General features: G+C 41.0%; 1 protein-coding gene across 2 annotated transcripts in view; it reads left to right on the top strand.

Annotated features, from left to right (window-relative positions):
• Positions 1-22,173, top strand: part of FAM135B (family with sequence similarity 135 member B) — a 269,797-nt gene extending 247,624 nt beyond the window's left edge. For both annotated transcript variants that reach the window (XM_069731950.1, XM_069731951.1), the window contains exons 17-20: positions 9,428-9,579; positions 11,644-11,754; positions 17,008-17,121; positions 19,611-22,173. In XM_069731950.1, coding sequence (XP_069588051.1) covers positions 9,428-9,579; positions 11,644-11,754; positions 17,008-17,121; positions 19,611-19,816 — 583 coding nt within the window. In that variant the 3' untranslated portion in view covers positions 19,817-22,173. The remainder of the gene's footprint in view (positions 1-9,427; positions 9,580-11,643; positions 11,755-17,007; positions 17,122-19,610) is intronic.
• The last annotated feature ends 254 nt before the right edge of the window (positions 22,174-22,427 follow it).

Raw genomic sequence — 22,427 nt, 5'->3', positions numbered from 1 at the left:
GTTACAGGTACATAATCCGGTGTTAGATTGGAAATCTATGTCTGTGACTAGTTGGGGTTGTCAGGGGGTTCATGGTCACGTTCCTTTGATGTCAATTTCCTCTTCCCCCTCTTGTGAAATTCCTGAGTGTTTGTCAGATTTCCAGGATGTATTTGATGAGCCCAAATCCAGTTCCCTTCCACCGCATAGGGACTGTGATTGTGCTATTGACTTGATTCCAGGTTGTAAGTTCCCTAAGGGCCGACATTTCAACCTGTCTGTGCCAGAACATGCCGCCATGTGGAGCTATATTAAGGAGTCTTTGGAGAAAGGGCATATTCGGCCATCTTCTTCCACATTGGGAGCAGGTTTTTTTTTTGTTGCCAAGAAGGATGGCTCCTTGAGACCCTGTATTGATTATCGCCTCGTCGGTAGTTGACTCAAATATCTGAAATAGGGCGTAATGGCTACGTGAAATTATAGGTTGCCATTTGACCAATACTATTTGGTACTGTTTTTAGGGTGTTTTGTGTTTTCTTTTTTGGTTTAAATGTAGATAGAATTTTTTTTTTTTTCCTGGCCTATGTATGTGCAAGTATCCTCTTGGTGACTTCGGATTATCTTTTGCTTGTAACAGTACTACATAAACTAAGATACACTTAGATCGGTAGGGATTAGACCCTCTGCATTTGTCTGCACATAGTAGATACAACAGAGTATGTAGAGTATCTCCTTTTAAGTAAACTCTAAATACACCTTCTATACTAGGATTTGCAAGGGTGTAGAAAATTATCTCCTTAATATCCTATAAGACGTCTTGTTACATTGAGCAGAGCAAAAGAGATCCTCTATAAACACAGTCTATTGTAGAGAGGTACTGATAATACATTGTTGAGGGCAGTTACAACTTCAGTCTAGCAGCTTCATCAGAATATTAATCTAGCTATTGTAACAAGTTATACTAGTCAAGCTAGTTGAGGGCAATTGCAATTGTAGTCTAGCATCTTCATCAGAGTACCAATCTAGCCATTGCACCAAGTTATGCTAGTCAAGATATCTATATAGAAACAATACTGCACACATACCTCTTCTCTTTCTCACCAGCCTATTCACCATCTTCCTCACTCCCTGCCACTATAGGGCCCAGCAGGGTGAGCAGGGAGAGCCGTCGAGGAGCAGGGGCGCCACTGCGCAGGTTTTAGGGTGCCAACCACCGCAAATAGGTAGGTTAATTTAGGCCAGTGTAGGGGTAGGCACACCCCCGGTTGTTTTCTTTCTTGTGGTATTGGTGTGTTGTTTATATTTATTAAGGTTTAATAAAGGTTTATATTTTTAATAAAGGGTGGACATCTGTGAGCTGATTAAGGGGGCTAGTTGGTTTACTAAGATTGACCTTCGAGGGGCATATAATCTTATTCGTATTAGGCAGGGTGACGAATGGAAAACTGCATTTAATACGCCCGAAGGCCATTTTGAATACCTTGTGATGCCATTCGGACTCTCTAATGCCCCATCTGTGTTCCAGTCCTTCATGCATGATATCTTTCAGAGTTATCTTGATAAATTCATGGTTGTATATTTGGATGATATTTTGATTTTTTCCAATGATTGGGAGTCTCATGTGAAACAGGTCAGGATGGTATTTCAGATCCTCCGTAATAATGCTTTATTTGTGAAGGGGTCGAAGTGCCTCTTTGGAGTGCAGAAGGTTTCTTTTTTGGGCTTCATTTTTTCTCCCTCATCTATAGAAATGGATCCGGTTAAGGTTCAGGCCATTCATGATTGGATTCAGCCCACATCTGTGAAGAGCCTTCAGAAATTCTTGGGCTTTGCTAATTTTTATCGTCGTTTCATTGCCAACTTCTCCAGTGTGGTTAAACCTCTGACCGATTTGACGAAGAAAGGCGCTGATGTGACGAATTGGTCCTCCGCGGCTGTTTCTGCCTTTCAGGAGCTTAAACGCTGATTTACTTCTGCCCCTGTGTTGCGTCAGCCGGATGTTTCTCTTCCATTTCAGGTTGAGGTTGACGCGTCTGAGATTGGGGCAGGGGCCGTTTTGTCTCAGAGGAATTCTGATGGTTCCTTGATGAAACCGTGTGCCTTCTTTTCTCGGAAGTTTTCGCCTGCGGAACGCAATTATGATGTCGGCAATCGAGAGTTGTTGGCTATGAAGTGGGCATTTGAGGAGTGGCGACATTGGCTTGAGGGGGCCAAGCACCGTATTGTGGTCCTGACCGATCATAAGAATCTGATTTACCTCGAGTCTGCCAAACGACTGAATCCTAGACAGGCTCGATGGTCCCTGTTTTTCTCCCGTTTTGATTTTGTGGTCTCGTATCTTCCGGGTTCTAAGAATGTTAAGGCTGATGCCCTCTCTAGGAGTTTTTTCCTGATTCCCCTGGGGTTCTTGAGCCGGTCGGCATTCTGAAGGAAGGGGTGATTCTTTCTGCCATCTCCCCTGATTTATGACGGGTTCCTCAGGAATTTCAGGCTAATAAGCCTGATCGCTGTCCTGTGGGGAAACTGTTTGTTCCTGATAGATGGACTAGTAAAGTGATTTCTGAGGTTCATTGTTCTGTGTTGGCTGGCCATCCTGGGATTTTTGGTACCAGAGATTTGGTTGGTAGGTCCTTTTGGTGGCCTTCTTTGTCGCGGGATGTGCGTTCTTTTGTGGTCAGACTCTACGTCCCCTTCTCCATGCGAGTGGCGGTGGTGTATCGTCCTCCCGGCCCCTCTCATCAGTTCCTGGATCACTTTGCCACCTGGCTTCCACACTTTCTCTCCTGTGACACCCCCACCCTTATCATGGGTGATTTCAACATCCCCATTGCCTCTCCCCTCTCCCCATCTGCTTCTCACCTTTTATCTCTATCCTCCTCTTTCGGCCTCTCGCAGCATACTAACTCTCCAACACATGAAGATGGAAACTCCCTTGACTTGGTCTTCTCAGGGCTTTGCTCAGTGGATGATTTCACAAACTCCCCTCTCCCACTCTCTGACCACAACCTTCTTTCATTCTCTATCAAGAACTGCCATCCCGCTCAGGTCACCCCCACTTTCCACACTTATAGAAACATACAGGCCATTAACACCCAGAAACTTATGATGAACTTGCAGTCCTCATTGGCCCCAATCTTCTCCATCTCATGTCCTGATTCTGCTCTGAAGCATTACAATGAAACCCTGCAAAGTGCCCTGGATGAAGCTGCACCTCCTATACATAAAACAACTCGGCACAGACGGCAACAACCGTGGCACACGCTGCAAACACGTTTCCTGCAGCAGTGCTCCAGGTGCGCAGAACGTCTGTGGAGAAAATCTAATCTACCCGAAGATTTCATCCATTATAAGTTCATGCTAAAGACATACAATTCTGCCCTTCACCTCTCCAAACAAACCTACTTCAACACCCTCATCACCTCCCGGTCCAATAACCCTAAACATCTCTTTGACACGTTCCAGTCCCTACTCAACCCAAGAGAGCAGGCCCAACCACGGATCTCCGTGCTGACGATCTGGCCAATTACTTCAAAGAAAAAATTGACCACATTCGACAGGAAATCATCTCCCAATCTTTTCATACCATGCACTGTCCTCCCTCCCCCACTGCATCTAGTTCACTCTCTGACTTTGAACCAGTCACAGAAGAAGAAGTAAGCAAGCTCCTTGCATCTTCTCGCCCGACCACTTGCACCAGTGACCCCATTCCGTCACATCTCCTCCAGTCCCTTTCCCCAGCTGTCACCTCTCACCTAACAAAAATATTCAACCTTTCCCTCACTTCCGGTATTTTTCCCTCCTCATTTAAGCATGCCATCATACATCCATTACTTAAAAAACCATCCCTCAATCAAAACTGTGCCGCTAATTATAGACCTGTCTCTAATCTTCCTTTCATCTCTAAACTCCTCGAACGCCTGGTCCACTCCCGTCTTACGCGCTATCTCTCAGATAACTCTCTTCTCGACCCTCTTCAATCTGGCTTCCGCTCTTTACACTCTACTGAAACTGCCCTCACTAAAGTCTCTAATGACCTACTAACAGCTAAATCTAATGGTCACTACTCCATGCTAATTCTCCTGGATCTCTCCGCAGCATTCGATACTGTGGATCATCAGCTCCTCCTCAATATGCTCCGCTCCATTGGCCTCAAGGACACCGTTCTCTCCTGGTTCTCCTCCTATCTCTCTGACCGATCCTTCACTGTATGTTTTGCTGGTTCCTCCTCCTCTCACCTTCCCCTTACTGTTGGGGTTCCTCAAGGATCAGTCCTAGGCCCCCTCCTCTTCTCTTTGTATACTGCCGCTATTGGACAAACAATCAGTAGATTTGGTTTCCAGTACCATCTCTATGCTGACGACACCCAATTATACACTTCTTCTCCTGATATCACACCGACCTTTTTAGAAAACACCAGTGATTGTCTTACTGCTGTCTCTAACATCATGTCCTCCCTCTATCTGAAACTAAACCTGTCAAAAACTGAACTCCTCGTGTTCTCTCCCTCTACTAACCTACCTTTGCCTGACATTGCCATCTCCGTGTGCGGTTCCACCATTACTCCAAAGCAACATGCACGCTGCCTTGGGGTTATCCTTGATTCTGACCTTTCATTCACCCCCCACATCCGATCACTGGCTCGCTCTTCTTACCTGCATCTCAAAAACATTTCTAGAATTCGCCCTTTTCTTACTTTCGACTCTGCAAAAACTCTTACTGTTTCACTTATTCATTCTCGTCTGGACTATTGTAACTCTCTACTAATCGGCCTCCCTCTTACCAAACTTTCCCCGCTCCAATCTGTCCTGAATGCTGCTGCCAGGATCATATTCCTCACCAACCGTTACACCGATGCCTCTACCTTGTGCCAGTCATTACACTGGCTACCCATCCACTCCAGAATCCAGTACAAAACTACTACCCTCATCCACAAAGCACTCCATGGCTCAGCACCACCCTACATCTCCTCTCTGGTCTCAGTCTACCACCCTACCCGTGCCCTCCGCTCCGCTAATGACCTCAGGTTAGCATCCTCAATAATCAGAACCTCCCACTCCCGTCTCCAAGACTTTACACGTGCTGCGCCGATTCTTTGGAATGCACTACCTAGGTTAATACGATTAATCCCCAATCCCCACAGCTTTAAGCGTACCCAAAAAACGCATTTGTTCAGACTGGCCTACTGCCTCAATGCATTAACCTAACGATCCCTGTGTGGCCTATTTAAAAAAAAAAAAAAAAAACAGGTTCCTCGCATTATGTTCTCATTCACTTTAGGCAGTTAATAGCCCTCTGTGTCTGTACTGCTACATACTTAGGCAGTTAACTGGTTCATGCAGCTTTACATGAACACCCGAGCCTTACACTATGACTGGTCCGAATAACTATAGCATTTGTTACCATCCACCTCTCGTGTCTCCCCTTTTCCTCATAGTTTGTAAGCTTGCGAGCAGGGCCCTCATTCCTCCTGGTATCTGTTTTGAACTGTATTTCTGTTATGCTGTAATGTCTATTGTCTGTACAAGTCCCCTCTATAATTTGTAAAGCGCTGCGGAATATGTTGGCGCTATATAAATAAAAATTATTATTATTATTATTATTATTATTATTTTGTGCAGTCCTGTGGGATTTGTGCACGGGCTAAGCCTTGCTGTTCCCACGCTAGTGGGTTGCTTCTGCCTTTGCCGGTCCCTGAGAGACCTTGGATGCATATTTCTATGGATTTTATTTCAGAGCTTCTGGTTTCCCAGAGGATGTGGGTTATCTGGGTGGTTTGTGACCGGTTTTCTAAGATGGTTCATTTGGTACCTTTGCCTAAATTGCCTTCCTCTTCTGATTTGGTTCCGTTGTTTTTTGAGCATGTGGTTCGTTTGCATGGCATTCCGGAGAATATTGTGTCCGAAAGAGGTTCCCAGTTTGTTTTTAGGTTTTGGCGGGCCTTTTGTGCTAGGCTGGGCTTTGATTTGTCTTTTTCTTCCGCATTTCATCCTCAGACAAATGGCCAAACCGAGCGAACTAATCATACTTTGGAAACTTATTTGAGATGCTTTGTGTCTGCTGATCAGGATGATTGGGTGGCTTTCTTGCCATTGGCCGAGTTTGCCCTTAATAATCGGGCTAGTTCTGCTACCTTGGTTTCGCCTTTTTTTTTGTAATTTTGGTTTTCATCCTCGTTTTTCTTCAGGGCAGGTTGAGCCTTCTGATTGTCCTGGTGTGGATTCTGTGGTTGACAGGCTGCAGCGGATTTGGGCTCATGTGGTGGACAATTTGGTGTTGTCTCAGGAGGAGGCTCAGCGTTTTGCTAACTGTCGTCGGTGTGTTGGTTCCCGGCTTCGAGTTGCGGATTTGGTCTGGTTGTCTTCCCGTCATGTTCCTATGAAGGTTTCTTCCCCTAAGTTCAAGCCTCGGTTTATTGGTCCTTATAGGATTTCTGAGATTATCAATCCAGTGTCTTTTCGTTTGGCCCTTCCAGCCTCTTTTTCCATCCATATTGTGTTCCATAGATCTTTGTTGCAGAAGTATGTGGTGCCCGTTGTTCCCTCTGTTGATCCTCTGGCCCCGGTGTTGATTGATGGGGAGTTGGAGTATGTGGTTGAGAAGATTTTGGATTCTCGTATTTCGAGGCGGAAGCTTCAGTATCTGGTCAAATGGAAGGGTTATGGCCAGGAGGATAATTCTTGGGTTGTTGCCTCCGATGTTCATGCTGACAATTTGGTTCGTGCCTTTCATTTGGCTCATCCTGATCAGCCTGGGGCTCTGGTGAGGGTTCGGTGACCCCTCCTCAAGGGGGGGTACTGTTGTGAATTCTGCTCTTGGGCTCCCTCCGGTGGTTATGAGTGGTAGTGCTGCTGTCTTTGGATCGCAGCATTTATCAGGTGTGTCCACTTAATTGCAATTTGGACTTGGCTATTTAGTCTTGCTTGATCCTTTAGTCAGTGCCAGTTGTCCATTGTTTTTGGAGGATTCACATCCATACCTGGTCTCTCCTGTTTTGCTGTTCTTTTTAACAAAGATAAGTTCTGGCTTTGTTTTTGCTGTCCACATGCTGTGGACCTTATAGTTCAGTGCATTTTCATGTTTTGTCTTGTCCAGCTTTGTCTGTGAAGTATTTTTTGCAGCCAAGCTGTGTCTCTGGAGATGCAGATATACCCTCCATGTCTTTAGTCAGATGTGGAGATTTGTATTTTCTGTGGTGGATATTTTTTAGTGTTTTAATACTGACCGCATAATACTCTGTCCTATTCTTTCTTTTTAGCTAGAATGGCCTCCTTTGCTAAATCCTGATTTCAGTCTGCGTATGTCATTTCCCTCTCCTCTCACAGTCAATATTTGTGGGGGGCTGTCTATCCTTTGGGGATTTTCTCTGAGGCAAGATAGTTTTCCCGTTTCTATCATTAGGGGAAGTTAGCTCTAGGGCTGTGTCGAGGTGTCTAGGGAGTGTTAGGTACATCCCACGGCTATTTCTAGTTGCGGTGCAAAGTTCAGGGTCTGCGGTCAGTACAGGTACCACCTTCTCCATAGTACGGCTCCTAGGCCACCAGATCATAACGCTCTCCAAACACAACATGGTGTCCCATCCCAATTCCAGTCAATTTTGCATTGAAAAGTCAAATGGCGCTCCTTCCCTCCCGAGCTCTGCTATGCACCCAAACAGTGGTTTACACCCACATATGGCATATCAGCGTATTCAGGACAAATTGCAGAACAACTTTTGAGGTCCAGTTTCTTATTTTACCCTTGAAAAATAAAAAAATTTGGGGCAAAAAGATCATTTTTGTTAAAAAATATGATTTTTTATTTTTACGGCTCTGCATTATAAACTTCTGTGAAGCACTGGGTGGGTCAAAGTGCTCACCACACATTTAGATACGTTCCTTAGGGGTCTACATTCCAAAATGGTGTCACTTGTGGGGGGTTTCAATATTTAGGCACATCAGGGGCTCTCCAAACGCAACATGGCGTCCCATCTCAATTCCAGTCAATTTTGCATTGAAATGTCAAATGGCGCTCTTTCCCTTCCGAGCTCTGCCATGCGCCCAAACAGTAGTTTACTCCCACATATGGGGTATCAGCGTACTCAGGACAAATTGTACAACAACTTTTGGGTTCCATTATCTCCTGTTACCCTTGGTAAAATGAAACAAATTGGAGCTGAAGTAAATTGTTTATGAAAAAAAGGTAAATGTTCATTTTTATTTATACATTCCAAAAATTCCTGTAAAACACCTGAAGGGTTAATAAACTTCTTGAATGTGGTTTTGTGCACCTTGAGGGGTGCAGTTTTTAGAATGGTGTCACACTTGGTTATTTTCTATCATATAGACCCCTCAAAATGACTTCAAATGTCATGTAGTCCCTAAAAAATATTGGTGTTGTAAAAATGAGAAATTGCTGGTCAACTTTTAACTCTTATAACTCCCTGACAAAATTGTGCTGATGTAAGGTAGACATGTGGGAAATGTTATTTATTAATTATTTTGTGTGACATATCTGTTAGGAGTCGAGTTTCAACTGCTGCACAGGGGGAATCTCGGGCCGTGTCTGCTGCGGTCTCCCATTCTGCATCGGCCGCAGTGGAGCCTGCTCAGCAGAGACGTCGCTCACTGCGTCTCGCTGAGATTGGTACGGTGCAAAGGGTTTCTACTGCCTCTCAGCTATTGTACCCTGCACTGATCTGCAGCGAGCCGGCTTTTCTGGGTCTAAGTCCTGCTTCGCACACACTGAGCATGCCCAGGGCAAGATCTCTCAGTGGAGATCTAGGGTCACTTGCTCAGGAAGGTCCTGAAGGTGCTAGGACTAACTCCTGCTTTGCTCACACTGAGCATGCCCAGGGCAAGATCTCTCAATGGAGATCCAGTGTCACATGCTCAGGTATTGCTGCAAATCCATTGGTCCTTCTTTGAAGGGTCCTGAACGTGCTGCAGCTAAATAAGCTTCGCATGATCGCACGGCCATGTGCTAGTATACAATTGTTATTGTGTGTGTGTGTTGATGAGTGCACTTAGACAGATCCTGTCTGATGACCAGATCATGCAGCTTTATATGAAAACTCAATTTTTTTTTAAATTATGGCAGGAGCGTACATACCAGCATGTTCTACCTATTGGGTCCCCCTGTTTCTGCAGAGATTGTAGCTTGCGAGCAGCCGGACCCTCCTGTAACTTGGGAACTATGTGTTACTCGAAAATGTCTTTATTGCCTGTACATGTCCCCACTTAATTGTAATGTCCTGACTGAGGAATATGTTGACGTTATATAAATAAAATTGTTATTATAATTATTATTAATACAAATTTTGACATGATTACGATAAAAAGATCCATTAACAGGAGCTTAATGATGGAATGTGAAAAGTAAGTGAATACAGGAAACTAATAGTGAACATGTACTGTAGTTTGCGTAGAATTATTTATTCTATTACTTACCGTTTTTCTTTTTTTTTCCATAGTTTTATTGGACATTCTTTGGGGAACATCATCATTCGGTCGGTTCTTACTCGTCCGCGGTTTCGGTATTATCTGAACAAGCTGCACACGTTCCTCTCGCTGTCCGGACCTCATCTTGGCACTCTTTATAGTAGCAGCACCTTAGTTAGCACAGGTGAGGTGGAGTGTGGTGTAATCCAAGTCCGGTCTCTTCCCCCGACTTTACAGCATTTCGTCGGCCGTTTATTTTGAGGGCAATTCTTGAAGTATTATTTGGTAATCTTGTTGTATAGTGAAACAGTAGCATTTATGACTAAGGATGGGAGAAACGGTTCTAAATTAATTAAATTTGTGTAAAATTTCCTAAAACTCATGAATTTTAGCAAATTTGAAATTTGGGGATTTCGATTTGCCGGCGCCGTTATTGTTGGATTCAAAAAGGCTGGAAAGGGGATAAAAAACTATAACATTTGATACTCACCTTACCTCTCACCTATCCTTGAAGCTGAGGTCCTACGCTGGCTTTCCAAGTCTCTGGTGTCCTTTTTATGCTTTACCGGCGTTGCCTAGTCCTTGACATATGTTCTGACATCATGACGTCATACTATGCATTGCCCAATGCAGTCACTAGGGGCAGCGCACATCATGACAAAGCGTCATAACTGGCATCAAGGAAAGTCACCGGCAGAACCATCGACAAAGAGTGAAGTGGACACCAGAGTGGGAACGGCTGCCTTAGGAAGCTAATGGAACACCGGAGGAGAGCTGTGCATGATATTTTTCTTGTTATTTTTATCCCTTTCCTTGCTATATTTTTTTATTTTTTTGGAGTTGCCTATTTTTGTGGCAATAGGGGCATTCGATTCACATCAAATAAATCAGCTCCAAATCGAGTTTTTCATCTAAATTCGAGCAAAACTGCTAAATTCCAATTTTTCTTGGTTTTCTCTCCACTATCCATCACCCGTGATGAAAAAAATATATACCACATCCAGTATGTGAAGTTTTCCACAGTTATTTTTATGGGAAAATGTCAGCAGACTACGCTATACTTTCCTATACAATTTAACTTCTGTCCTACCTGTGAAATATTGTAAACCTAAGATAGAAATTAATTTAACGTATATCATGCTGTAAGTAATCAGCAATAGTTCGTACAAATAACATAGGGGACTTAGTTAACACTGTTTTTAATAAAAAAAAGAAACGTAAAAGACATCCCAACAGCGCCAAGGTGTACCCAACCAGGGAGGTCCTAACCTTTAATATAACTCTATCGTGTAAAAATGACCTCAGTGTAAATAAGGGCTGAGCAGGAACGGGGCCCATCTATGGACATCCAGTAATGGGAAGCTATATAGACCTAATGGCCAGCTCAAAGAAAGGGAGTCTACACCCTCGTGAGCAGTGAGTGCAAAAATCACTATGTCCCGAAACACAGCGAAAGATTTCCGGGACATAGTGCGCCGGCGCATGCGCACTAATGCTTTTCGGCTTTGCCTGCAGTTGGGCAAAACATACTGCGCGTGATTGCATTGCGCACGCGTGTATTACGGAGGAAACCTAATCAAATTCAAGACAATATTGCGGATAGCGGGAAAGGAAGGGGTGCATGAAAGAACAGAAAACACCACCCATCAGACCGCTAACAGAGCCCGCCAAATTCAGGTGACAGAGTCTCTTTAAACCTTAAAAAAATAAAACATTTTGATAATTGTTCCTATTTTATATCATATGTATTTTTTACATATCTTTAATTAAAAAAAATTAATAATTTAAAAGGTGCCAAACTAAATAATGTTGTTCTGTGAATCTTGGGATCCCTTTCTATCAGCAAAATGTTCCAGTGAACACATTGGTCTCTTTACTGTATTTATAGGTTGGTCTCGAAGATTGGACTCACATTGATAAAATAAGGAGGCCCTATCTAATGTATAAGCCATTAATGTCTAAAGGGGTCATACATATTAGACAAACATGGCTAAAGAAACAAAAACCTCCCTCCATAACTTGTTCATCCTCATTCACTTCAGTAGCGCTGAGCAACAATACCAGAAAAAACAATGGATAGGAGTGGCAGAGTTTCTTGAACATAAAAAGCAACCATGTTTTTTTGTAATCCGGTTCAACCCCTTTAATGGATAAATCATTGATATCTAGTAGATCTTACAACTTGACCATGGTATATAAAAAGTTTGGTTTATGGTTACATTTGTTTCACCTGTTTTATGATTTCCAGGTTTGTGGCTAATGCAGAAATTAAAAAAGTCGGGTTCACTCCTGCAGTTGACTTTCAGGGACAATGCCGATCTGCGGAAATCATTTCTGTTTCAACTGAGCCAAAAGCCCGGTATGTACCAATTATGGCAAAAGCACATTACTCATTACTCAGTCACACTACAACTATACTCTGGGTAATGCAATGGGGTTGTGTAGGGGTCCGAGTATTATTGATGACAAGTAGTGATGAGTGAGTGTGCTCGTTACTCAACTTTTTCCAGCAAGCTCGGGTGTTCTCCGAGTATCTTGGGCGTGCTCGTATATTATGTTTGAATCCCCACAGCTGCATGATTTGCGACCGCTGGACAGCCTAAATACATGTGGGGATTCCCTAACAAACAGACAATACCTGCATGTGTTCAGGATGTCTAACAGCCGCAAAGCATGCAGCTGCGGGGACACAAACATGATCTACGAGCACGCCCAAAACACTCGGAGAACACCCAAGCATGCTCGGAAATCTTGAGTAACGAGCACACTCGCTCTTCACTAATGACAAGGAGTATGCTACAGAGGGTTCAAATATTGACATGAAATATTGTGGAAAGTCTCAAGTAAAATTCCAAAAGACCTCTTTCTTGTTGGTGTGAACAGATTCTTACACTTTGTTGTGTCCAATTATGACCCCAAAAATGATTGTGTTCCACCAAAATGGCCAACCCTGAAAAAGAAGATTAAATGTAAAAACATCTTCTGTCAGAATTATTGACTTCCTCAGTAATGACTTGGAAAAAAAAGAATGCAGCACAAGAAAGTAGTGTGAGTATAATAACTAATTAGCGAATTTAACCCATCACCCATAAGTAAGGTTAATAATATAAGTTTCAATACAAATTAGTTGATTCAGTTTTACTCAAATTAGTGGTTGCAAAAAATTAGTACACCCCAAAACAAATGTACTACATGTAGTATTTTGTATGAGCTCAGTAATTTTTCTAAATGCCCGGTTCCTGTAGTGACTCATTGTGGTGGCAGTAGCCTTATGTTGGGCTACATGAGCTGCAGGTGTCCGGGGTCTACATGTCTTTGGTGGGATAATGAATTCACAGATGTACTGCTATATAGTGAAAGAGAAGATGCCACCATCACGCTGTTCTATGACACTCAGTCTTGTCAAAATGTTGGAAATTATTCTTGTGTTCAGCAAGATATAGCTTAAAATCTTACATTTCAAAAGGGTGTACTCATTTATGCTGAGCACTGTATGTATAAAAATGGAATTAATCAGAGTAATAGGAATTCACATGTGAGTGATCACTGATTTGCTAATCAGTCATCACATATAATTGACCAGTGATTGGCTACTTTTATAAAAATAGAGCATTCAGCAGAGTAAGTCACATGTAAATGATCACTGCACACAGGAATATAAAATTCAGCATAGAAATGGAAAGTCATTTGTAAGTGACCACTTATTGCCTAGTCACACATGAGTATAGAATTTCATACAAGAACAGGAAATCACATGTGAACGTAGAATTCCATACAGGGATGGGAAGTCCCATGTGAATATAGAATTTCATACAGGAACAGGAAGTTACATATGAATTTAGAATTCCATACAGTACAGGAAGTCACATGTGAGTAAAGAATTCCATACAGGAATAGGAAGTCACATGTAAATATACAATTCCATACAGGAACAGGAAGTCACATGTGAATATAGAATTCCATACAGGAACAGGAAGACACAAGTGAATATAGCATTTCCTACAGTAACAGGAAGTCACATGTGAATATAGAATTCCATACAGGAACAGGAAGTCATTATGAATACAGTATTCCATACAGGAACAGGAAGTCACATGTAAATATAGTATTCCATACAGAAACAAGAAGTCACTATGAATATAGTATTCCATACAGGAACAGGAAGTCACATGTGAATAGAGATTTTCATATAGCAACAGGAAGTCACATGTGAATATAAAATATCCTACGGCTATGGCTATAACATGCAGCACAGGAACAGTAAGTCAATTGTTAGTGATCACTGATTGGCTAGTCAAATATGAATAAAATTAATTAAAAGTCACATGAGTGATTGATTTATATGACTATAGAATTCCATACAGGAACAGGAAGGCACATGTGAGTGATTACTAAAATAACACAAATGAATATATAATCCCATATAGGAATAGGAAATCACACGTGAACATTAGGGTTGAGCGACTTTTCTTTTTATAGGATCGGGTCGGGTTTCACGAAACCCGACTTTTTCAAAAGTCGGGTCGAGTGAAATCGGCCGATCCTATAGAAAAGTGGGGGTCGGGGTCGGCCGAAACACGAAACCCAATGCACTGCATTGGGTTTCTAATGGTTCCCAGGGTCTGAAGGAGAGGAAACTCTCCTTCAGGCCCTGGGATCCATATTTAAGTGTAAAATAAAGAAGAAGAAAATAAAAAATATTGATATACTTACCCTCGGACGCGCCCTGGTTCTCACCGGCAGCCTTCCTTCCTAAGAATGAGCGCCTGAAGGACCTTCGATGACGTCGTGGCTTGTGATTGGTCGCGTGAGCGGTCACATGGGCGTCACGCGACCAATCACAAGCCGCGATGTCATCTAAGGTCCTTCAGGCGCTGATTCTTAGGAAGGAAGGCTGCGGGTTAGAACCAGGGCACGTCCGAGGGTGAGTATATACCTATTACGAATATACTCACCCTCGGATGCACCCTCGGACGCTTCCTTCCTAAGAATTAGCGCCTGAAGGACCTTAGATGACGTCGCGGCTTGTGATTGGTCGCGTGACCGCCCATGTGACCGCTCACGCGACAAATCACAAGCCGCAACATCATCGAAGGCCCTTCAGGCGCTCATTCTTAGGAAGGAAGGCTGCCGGTGAGAACCAGGGCGCGTCCGAGGGTGAGTATATCAATATTTTTTTATTTTTATTCTTTATTTTACACTTAAATATGAATTCCGATACCGATTCCCGATATCTTAAACATATCGGAACTCGGTATCGGAATTCCGATTCCAGATCAGAAGATCGCCGACCTCATGGCCGACCCCACACAGGGGTCGGGTCGGGTTTCATGAAACCCGACTTTGCCAAAAGTCGGCGACTTCTGAATCTGGCCGAACTGTTTCGCTCAACCCTAGTGAACATATAATTAGATACAGGGATAGGAAGTCACATGGGAAAATATAATTAAATACAGGAACAAGAAGTCACATGTGAGTGATCACTGATTGGCTAACCACATATGGCTATAGAATTCAGTACAGGAGCAGGAAATCACTTTCCATAGTCATATGTGGCTAGCCAATCAGTGATCACTTATATGGACTTCCTGCTCTTCTGTAGAATTCTATATAATAATAATAATAATAATCTTTATTTTTATATAGCGCTAACATATTCCGCAGCGCTTTACAGTTTGCACACATTATCATTGCTGTCCCCGTTGGGGCTCACAATCTAAATTCCCTATCAGTATGTCTTTGGAATGTGGGAGGAAACCGGAGTACCCGGAGGAAACCCACGCAATCACGGAGAGAACATACAAACTCTTTGCAGATGTCGTCCTTGGTGGGGTTTGAACCCAGGACTCAGCGCTGCAAGGCTGCAGTGCTAACCACTGCGCCACCGTGCTGCCGTTAACTTCCTGCTCCTGTTCTGAAATCTAGATTCATATGCGATTTATTAACCAGTGATCACTCACATGTGACTTTTGATTAATTTTGTTCAAATTTGACTAGCCAATTATCAGTGATCACTCACAAGTAACTTCCTGTTCCTGTGCTGATAACCGTCACCACTCGGATTATGAACCGTCATATGTATTTATACAACTACTGAGTTTTACAACTACTTAAACTATATGGTAGCTGCAAAAACTTTTGCAAAAGTATAAAACTCTGGCATCTCCAACCAAGGGTCACTTTGCAGTCATGTGGTAGTTATGCCACTGTGAGTGTTTATATTAGTTCATTAGTATATTGAGGGCTTACAAAATTGTATTTTTATGATTATACACATTTAACTATTCAATAATAAAGATAAATTATTAAATATTTGTGCCATAATACATTCAATAAAATATTATCGCCTATGTTAATAACTAGAGAATAAGAGGAGTCTTACCACTAGCATAATCCTTTACATACTCGCAATAAATATGCAAACGATAGTAGCGCATATATAGTAGAACAGGCCATAAAATATATATAATTTACCAGCTCTACTAGCTATAAAAATATAAAACAATTGGAGTTTGTCATTTCAAGGGGATTTACTATTTAGAAAACACCCATTGTTTAGATATGGTTATTGTTTATTGCTTAAAGGGGGGTCCTCTGATCAAGATCCTTATTTAAAGAAATGAAGTACTTATTGTCTAGGTTTTCCCAAAGAATACATTTGATTGCTGTCAGTCAGTTTGTGAACAGCGACTCTTCTAACATATAGTAATTATCAAACGTGAAGAACTTTTCGAAAGTGTAATTCCAGCTTTGAATATACAGGATGGACCATTTATATGGATACACCTAAATAAAATGGGAATGGTTGGTGATATCAACTTCCTGTTTTGTGGCACATTAGTATATAGGAGGGGGAAAACTTTTCAAAATGGGTGGTGACCATGGCGGCCATTTTGAAGTTGGCCATTTTGGACCCAACTTTATTTTTTCCAATGGGAAGAGGGTCATATGACACACCAAACTTGGTTGGTTTCAACGTAACTTTATTCTTTCATGAGTTATTCACAAGTTTATGACCACTTATAAAATGTGTTCAAAGTGCTGCCCATTGTGTTGGATTATCAATACAACCCTCTTCTCCGACTCTTGACACACTGATAGCAGCATTTCTTCTGCGGTGTTGCTATCAGTGTGTCAAGAGTGGGAGAAGAGGGTTGCATCGACAATCCAACACAATTGGCAGCACTTTGAACACATTTTATAAATGGTCATAAACTTGGAAATAACTCATGAAAGAATAAAGTTACATTAAAACCAAGCACACCATTGTTTTTCTTGTGAAATTCTCAATAAGTTTGATGTGTCAGATGACCCTCTTCCCATTGAAAAAAATTGAATTAGCTCCAAAAGACCGATATCAAAATGGCTACCATGGTCACCGCCCATCCTGAAAAGTTTTCCCGCTCCCATATACTAATGTGCCACAAATAGGAAGTTGATATCACCAACCATTCCCATTTTATTTAGGTGTATCCATATAAATGACCCTCCCTGTACTTCCGTTTTGTTAGTGAAAACACATTTATACATCTCTTTTAAGTTCCAAACTCTTAAAAAAAATCCAAGTTTTTTATTACGATTTATCACTTAAATCTTCATCCTTTTTTTCCAGGTCTTCAATACTTTAAAAATGTTGTATTAGTTGCGTCTCCACAAGACCGGTATGTTCCATTTCATTCCGCGAGGATCGAGATGTGTAAAAACGCCATCAAGGACAAACACACGGGTACAAAGATTTTTTTTTAAATATTCTCATCTACAAATGTTCTATTCTCTGGCAGTTGATGATTATATTACGTTGGTTGCTGTAATTTGTCCATCATTTACTCTGTGGAGTAGAGAAAAACTATAAAACTACTGAACCCGTCCTTAAACATTTCTTCTTTGCCGATTTTATTGAATAAAAAACATGTACCCTGCGTTACCAGCTGGGAAATTAGCAAGAGCTCATTATAAGTCTGCTTAACTGACTGTGGTGGAAGTTGTTACTTAAGAGGGGTCAATTACCCGACGCACTCATCCTGCTCTGATTCCACAGATTCATTAGGTAAAGTGAGTGCTGGAGCTAATGCTGCAAAAAGATAAAAACTATGATTAAAAGTTGCTTAAAACATATTTATTGTAATTTCCTTTATTATTAAGGGGGTTGTCTTATGAAGTCCTGAATTGTGATATTTTAGTATACCAAGCTGAATTAGAATTTTCTCAAAATTCACAAAAAATTTGGATGTGCCAGAAACTGTTTTTTTTTCTGATTTACTGCATGTGAATTCAGCAACGGGCCACCATTTTGCTGGAATAGAGTCATGAACTCGATATCAAGCCATGACGACTTGATGAATGAACGATTTGTAGGAAGATCGATCTTGTGCAGCCTAGATAGGTCCACCAGGGTCTTGATACTATCAAGTCATCGGATTGCTGGTCTTCCTCTTCACCTTGTCCTTCTCTTTTTCCGACCATGGTTTCCTTCGGCAGTGATTGCTCTCTTCATGTGATGATGTGTCCAAAGTAGACAAGTCGTAGTTTGATGATCCTTGCATAAAGTGACATGTCTGGCTTGATTTGTTCCAAAATGTATTTGTTTGTTCTTATTTTACACTGGGAAGGGGTTTAAAAAATAAAATGCTTATATTAAAGACTCCTCAGCTGTTCCCATACTTGGCCCACCACCGCCAGTCCTTAGATTGGCTATTCTATCTAAAATTTTCAGTCTTCTATCATCTTTGTTCTAGATTTTCCATTCACCAGGCCCTATGACGTCATGTGGGAAGTCCTGCATGTCAATGACATGCATCATGTCCCATTTGATCACATGTTGAGGCACATATCAATAAAGTTCATTGTTCTCCAAATGACATTGTGGGGCAGTGGTGTCAAACTGCATTCCTCGAGGGCCTCAAACCATGCGTGTTTTCAGGATTTCCTTAGCATTGCACAAGGTGCTGGAATCATTCTCTGCAGGTGATTAAATTATCACCTGTGCAATGCAAGGAAATCCTGAAAACATGACCTGTTTGCAGCCCTCGGGGAATGCAGTTTGACACCCCTGTTGTGGGGTCTAATGAACAGGAGATCTGACTGGAAGTAGCAAGATTGACGATAAACTTGGCACACACGTTGTGAGATGCAGTGAAAAGATTTTAATTAAGGAGAGTACATACAGTAGACGTTTCGGTCACAGTTTGACCTTCATCAATGTACCTCTCATAGAGCTTAAGTCGTATTATGGGTCCCCATAGCACGGGACAAGCGGTGGATGCCGCGTCCGATACGGGTTCCTCTTTTTGTGCCGGACTAGGTTTCACCTACAGCGGCTTTGCATTACGGATGGGGTTTAACTCCTTATGACCCATAATACGACTTAAGCTCTATGAGAGGTACATTGATGAAGGTCAAACTGTGACCGAAACGTCTACTGTATGTACTCTCCTTAATTAAAATCTTTTCACTGCATCTCACAACTTGTGTGCCAAGTTTATCTTCAATATTATATGGTTTGGGCACCTACTAGAGCACCACAAAACATAGTTGTGCCTACAATTATCATTTGGAAGTAGCAAGAGACCTGAAGCGTATAGAAGAAGATAGATATAAGATAGAAGTATCGACTGGAGAACTTGCAGTTATGTGACCAGTATGGAGAGTAATGAAGATAAGTGAGCATAGGAATTGTTTTTTTTTTTTAGAAAAGCCACAAAACTACATTTTAGACTAGACCAAGGGTGAACATTTCACTGGTGCAACTGCATAGGGTACAAGACGTAAAGGGGCCTCCATCCATCTACATAGTAGCAAGCAGATTATGTCATAAATCAAACGTTTGGACTGCGAAGGGCGCATATCCTGTTCGTGCACAGGGACACTTTTCTGTCGGGTCCTTGATATCATGTTTTCAGATTTATGTATGTACATGAACTGTTTGCTTCTCTTGATGGCATACACTTTTCACAACACACATTATTCATACTTACCTAACATTGGTCTCTGCAGTTTAAAACTCTTTTACTTGATTTTTCGTGTTAATGTATGTCTTGTCAAAATTTGTATTAATAAATATTATTTTATTGTCTTAATTATGTCTGCGAGAAATTGTCTATTTCTTTTAAAAGATTATGCCGGTGTCAGAAGACAATCAAAAGTGTATTTATTTAAAAAAAATATTTGTTATCTTCAAGATAAAACAAAATATCATCCAATTTCTTTCCATTCTAGGTCCTATCTACACCGAAATGATAAATAACCTTCTCCAGCCGGTGGTGGAGTCCAAGGACTGCACGTTAATTCGTCACGATGTGTTTCACGCTCTCCCAAATACGGCAAATACGCTCATCGGTCGAGCCGCTCACATAGCCGTCCTGGATTCAGAACTCTTTCTGGAAAAGTTTTTCCTTGTGGCAGGTCTCAGCTACTTCAAATAACTTCTTCTACGGTGCAGGCTTCTCGAGAACATCAACTTTTAATATTCATAAACCAAAAACTTTCTGAGGAAAGTGTGCAGACTTGAAAATTATCTTTCTTTCTCCTTGGTTTTCTTTACTGTATTTCTTCCGGAAACCCCACAGTAGCATTATAAAGTATTTATGTCATCTATTAGGAATGTTTTTAACCATGTTCTTATTTCTCAACGAAAGCCCAAACTTGAGCAGAAAGTTTCAACTTCCAACTTTTTGCTGTGGCTACAGGTCTAGCCCACAAACTTGTGCATGCTGTGACATGTAGAGAGTAGACCATCCGTAGTAACACTCATGACCTGGCCATGAAGGTTAAGTAGGGTGATTGATGGAGCTTTTTCCTTCTCAGAGAAAGTCATGTGTTCTATACAATAATCTGTTTTTGTTCAAATATTTGGGAAAAAAAATTCACAATGTTAAATATTTAAAACTTATATTAGGGAGTTCTTGCCTTGGGAGGGTTCAGTACTAACCCAACAGAATGAATATATCACTTATATTTATTTATTTTTTTACTACACACATTTTTCTATTTTTATGTGTTTCGTTTTTTTTTTCAAAAAGTGGAAATATTTTTTTTTATATTTAATGTGATTAAGTTATTATTAATTATTTTTATCGAAGTATTTTGCATCGAGAACGGTAAATCCAGCACTTTTAATTATAGTGTGGCTAAGGCTTTTTTCGCTTTTGCATCATGGTTTTTGAGTTGAATGCAAGCCGTGATTTAATACTAAATTCATCCTATGATAAAGATCACCAGCGGCCTGATGCACCCATTGATTTATAACAGGGGTCCACAAGACCCTGACCTTTGCTCCTAGTTTTGAGGAGAAGAATAGTCCTATAAAGTGCACAGTTTTGTCACCAGTGGAGTCTCCAATCGAATTTATCTGAAAAGTAACTTGGCGCTCACAATTTTACTTATGTGTTCTTTTATTTTCAATGGCAAGCCGTACAATTTGTACTACCTTTTGGTCAAAGTTGACCTTCGTCAGACACGCATGTTGCTTGTAGATGTCTATTGGCGCTCTCACCATGGTTGGGTACTCTAGTTCTACTAGCGGTCTTCTCTTTTCTCTCTTATTTTATCTGCCAGTAATCCATGTATTTGATGAAGGTGAACTTTGACCGAAACGTAGTACGAATTGTAAGCCTTGTAGTGGAAGATTAAAGCGCTCATAAGTAGCATTCTGAGTGTCGAATTTCTTTTCCTATTGCTTCAAGTGGGAAGAACCCTACTTCGAAATCATACCTTCTGGAGTGCCATGTTCATAGTCTAGACCAAGTGAATCCTCGGACAAGCGATAGTAGAATTGATTTGTAGGACACCGGACCATCGGCCAAGTAATCTGTCTCCTAGCTCTTCTTTTGATTAGCCAGGATTACTCAACAGTCAACACACCGTGTGTGTGGCACACGGCATTGATAATGTTGTGCCAGATCGAGTAATCCAAAGAAGACCCGAGAAAGCTGGAAGGGCAGGAGATTTGCTGGCCACCTCTTCCAGTAGTCACAGATTACTTACCCGGCTGATGGATCAGATGAGGCTATATTCATATAGAGTCATGATAAGTCACCTAGAGACATGTATGGAGATATTTGTTACGTGCCTTTATTTTTTTCCGATTTTAGATGGAAGTTTTAAAACATTCATATAAAAGAATGCTCCATTAGAAAACAAATTACCCAATTTGGTGTCAATTTGGATTTTTTCCTCTGTGAAAGACCTTTATTAAATGTTGATTGGACATATCAACTAAAAGATCAACACTGCCGAGCAAAAATATGGAGGAAGATGAAATCTCTCGAAACCCATTCGACAATGCCAAATGTAATATGTGTGTGGCCATATGGTGCCTCCGTATGGCCTTGTATTATGGAGGTACTGTCCCTTCGAAGCAAAGTTTCTATGTCAAGGCATCTGATGGAACATGTCATGCTAGTGTTATGGTAGATTCATAAAATACATAAAAAAAAATGCCATACACCTCTTTTTAAAAAAAGAGTCAAAGGGTCAAAGACATTAGTAGGCTCCAAATTATACCCCTGTACAATTTGTGTGCACAAATTGTATCTAGAAAATAAAGGTGTAAAATAGACAACCGTTTAAGAATACTACCAGTTTGTTTAGAGAAAAAAAATATTTTTTCAGTTATTTTGTTTATTTTTTTATTTTTACACTTGAAGACAACATTAGGTAATACAAACCAAACACATTTTCTAAAAAATTAATTATTTATGTCATCCAAATATATTAGAATTGTAATCTAATTCATACACTTAGCACCTTAAATGAAATTTCCATTATTATTTTTGTACTTAAAAAAAAAAAAAAACATTATCTAACATTATTTTATATTTCAGTATTACACGCTTAGCAAATTAATTAAATGCATTTCTAATCTAATTTTAATCTAGCATAGATGTTAATAAAAGAGAAAAATTGCAAAAGAAGTATTTTTCTACATACATTTTTCATAAAGTTTCATCGTGGTCGATTTTTTCAGTAACTCATTTATATAAAAAAAACATTTGCACGGGTACATTTTGTCAGAAATATGATCCATTACATATC

The sequence above is a fragment of the Ranitomeya imitator genome, chromosome 6 (genome assembly GCF_032444005.1).
Source record: "Ranitomeya imitator isolate aRanImi1 chromosome 6, aRanImi1.pri, whole genome shotgun sequence".
NCBI lineage: Eukaryota > Metazoa > Chordata > Amphibia > Anura > Dendrobatidae > Ranitomeya > Ranitomeya imitator.
The sequence above is the reverse complement of the archived record's forward strand: the minus strand, read 5'-3'. Positions and strand labels throughout refer to the sequence as shown.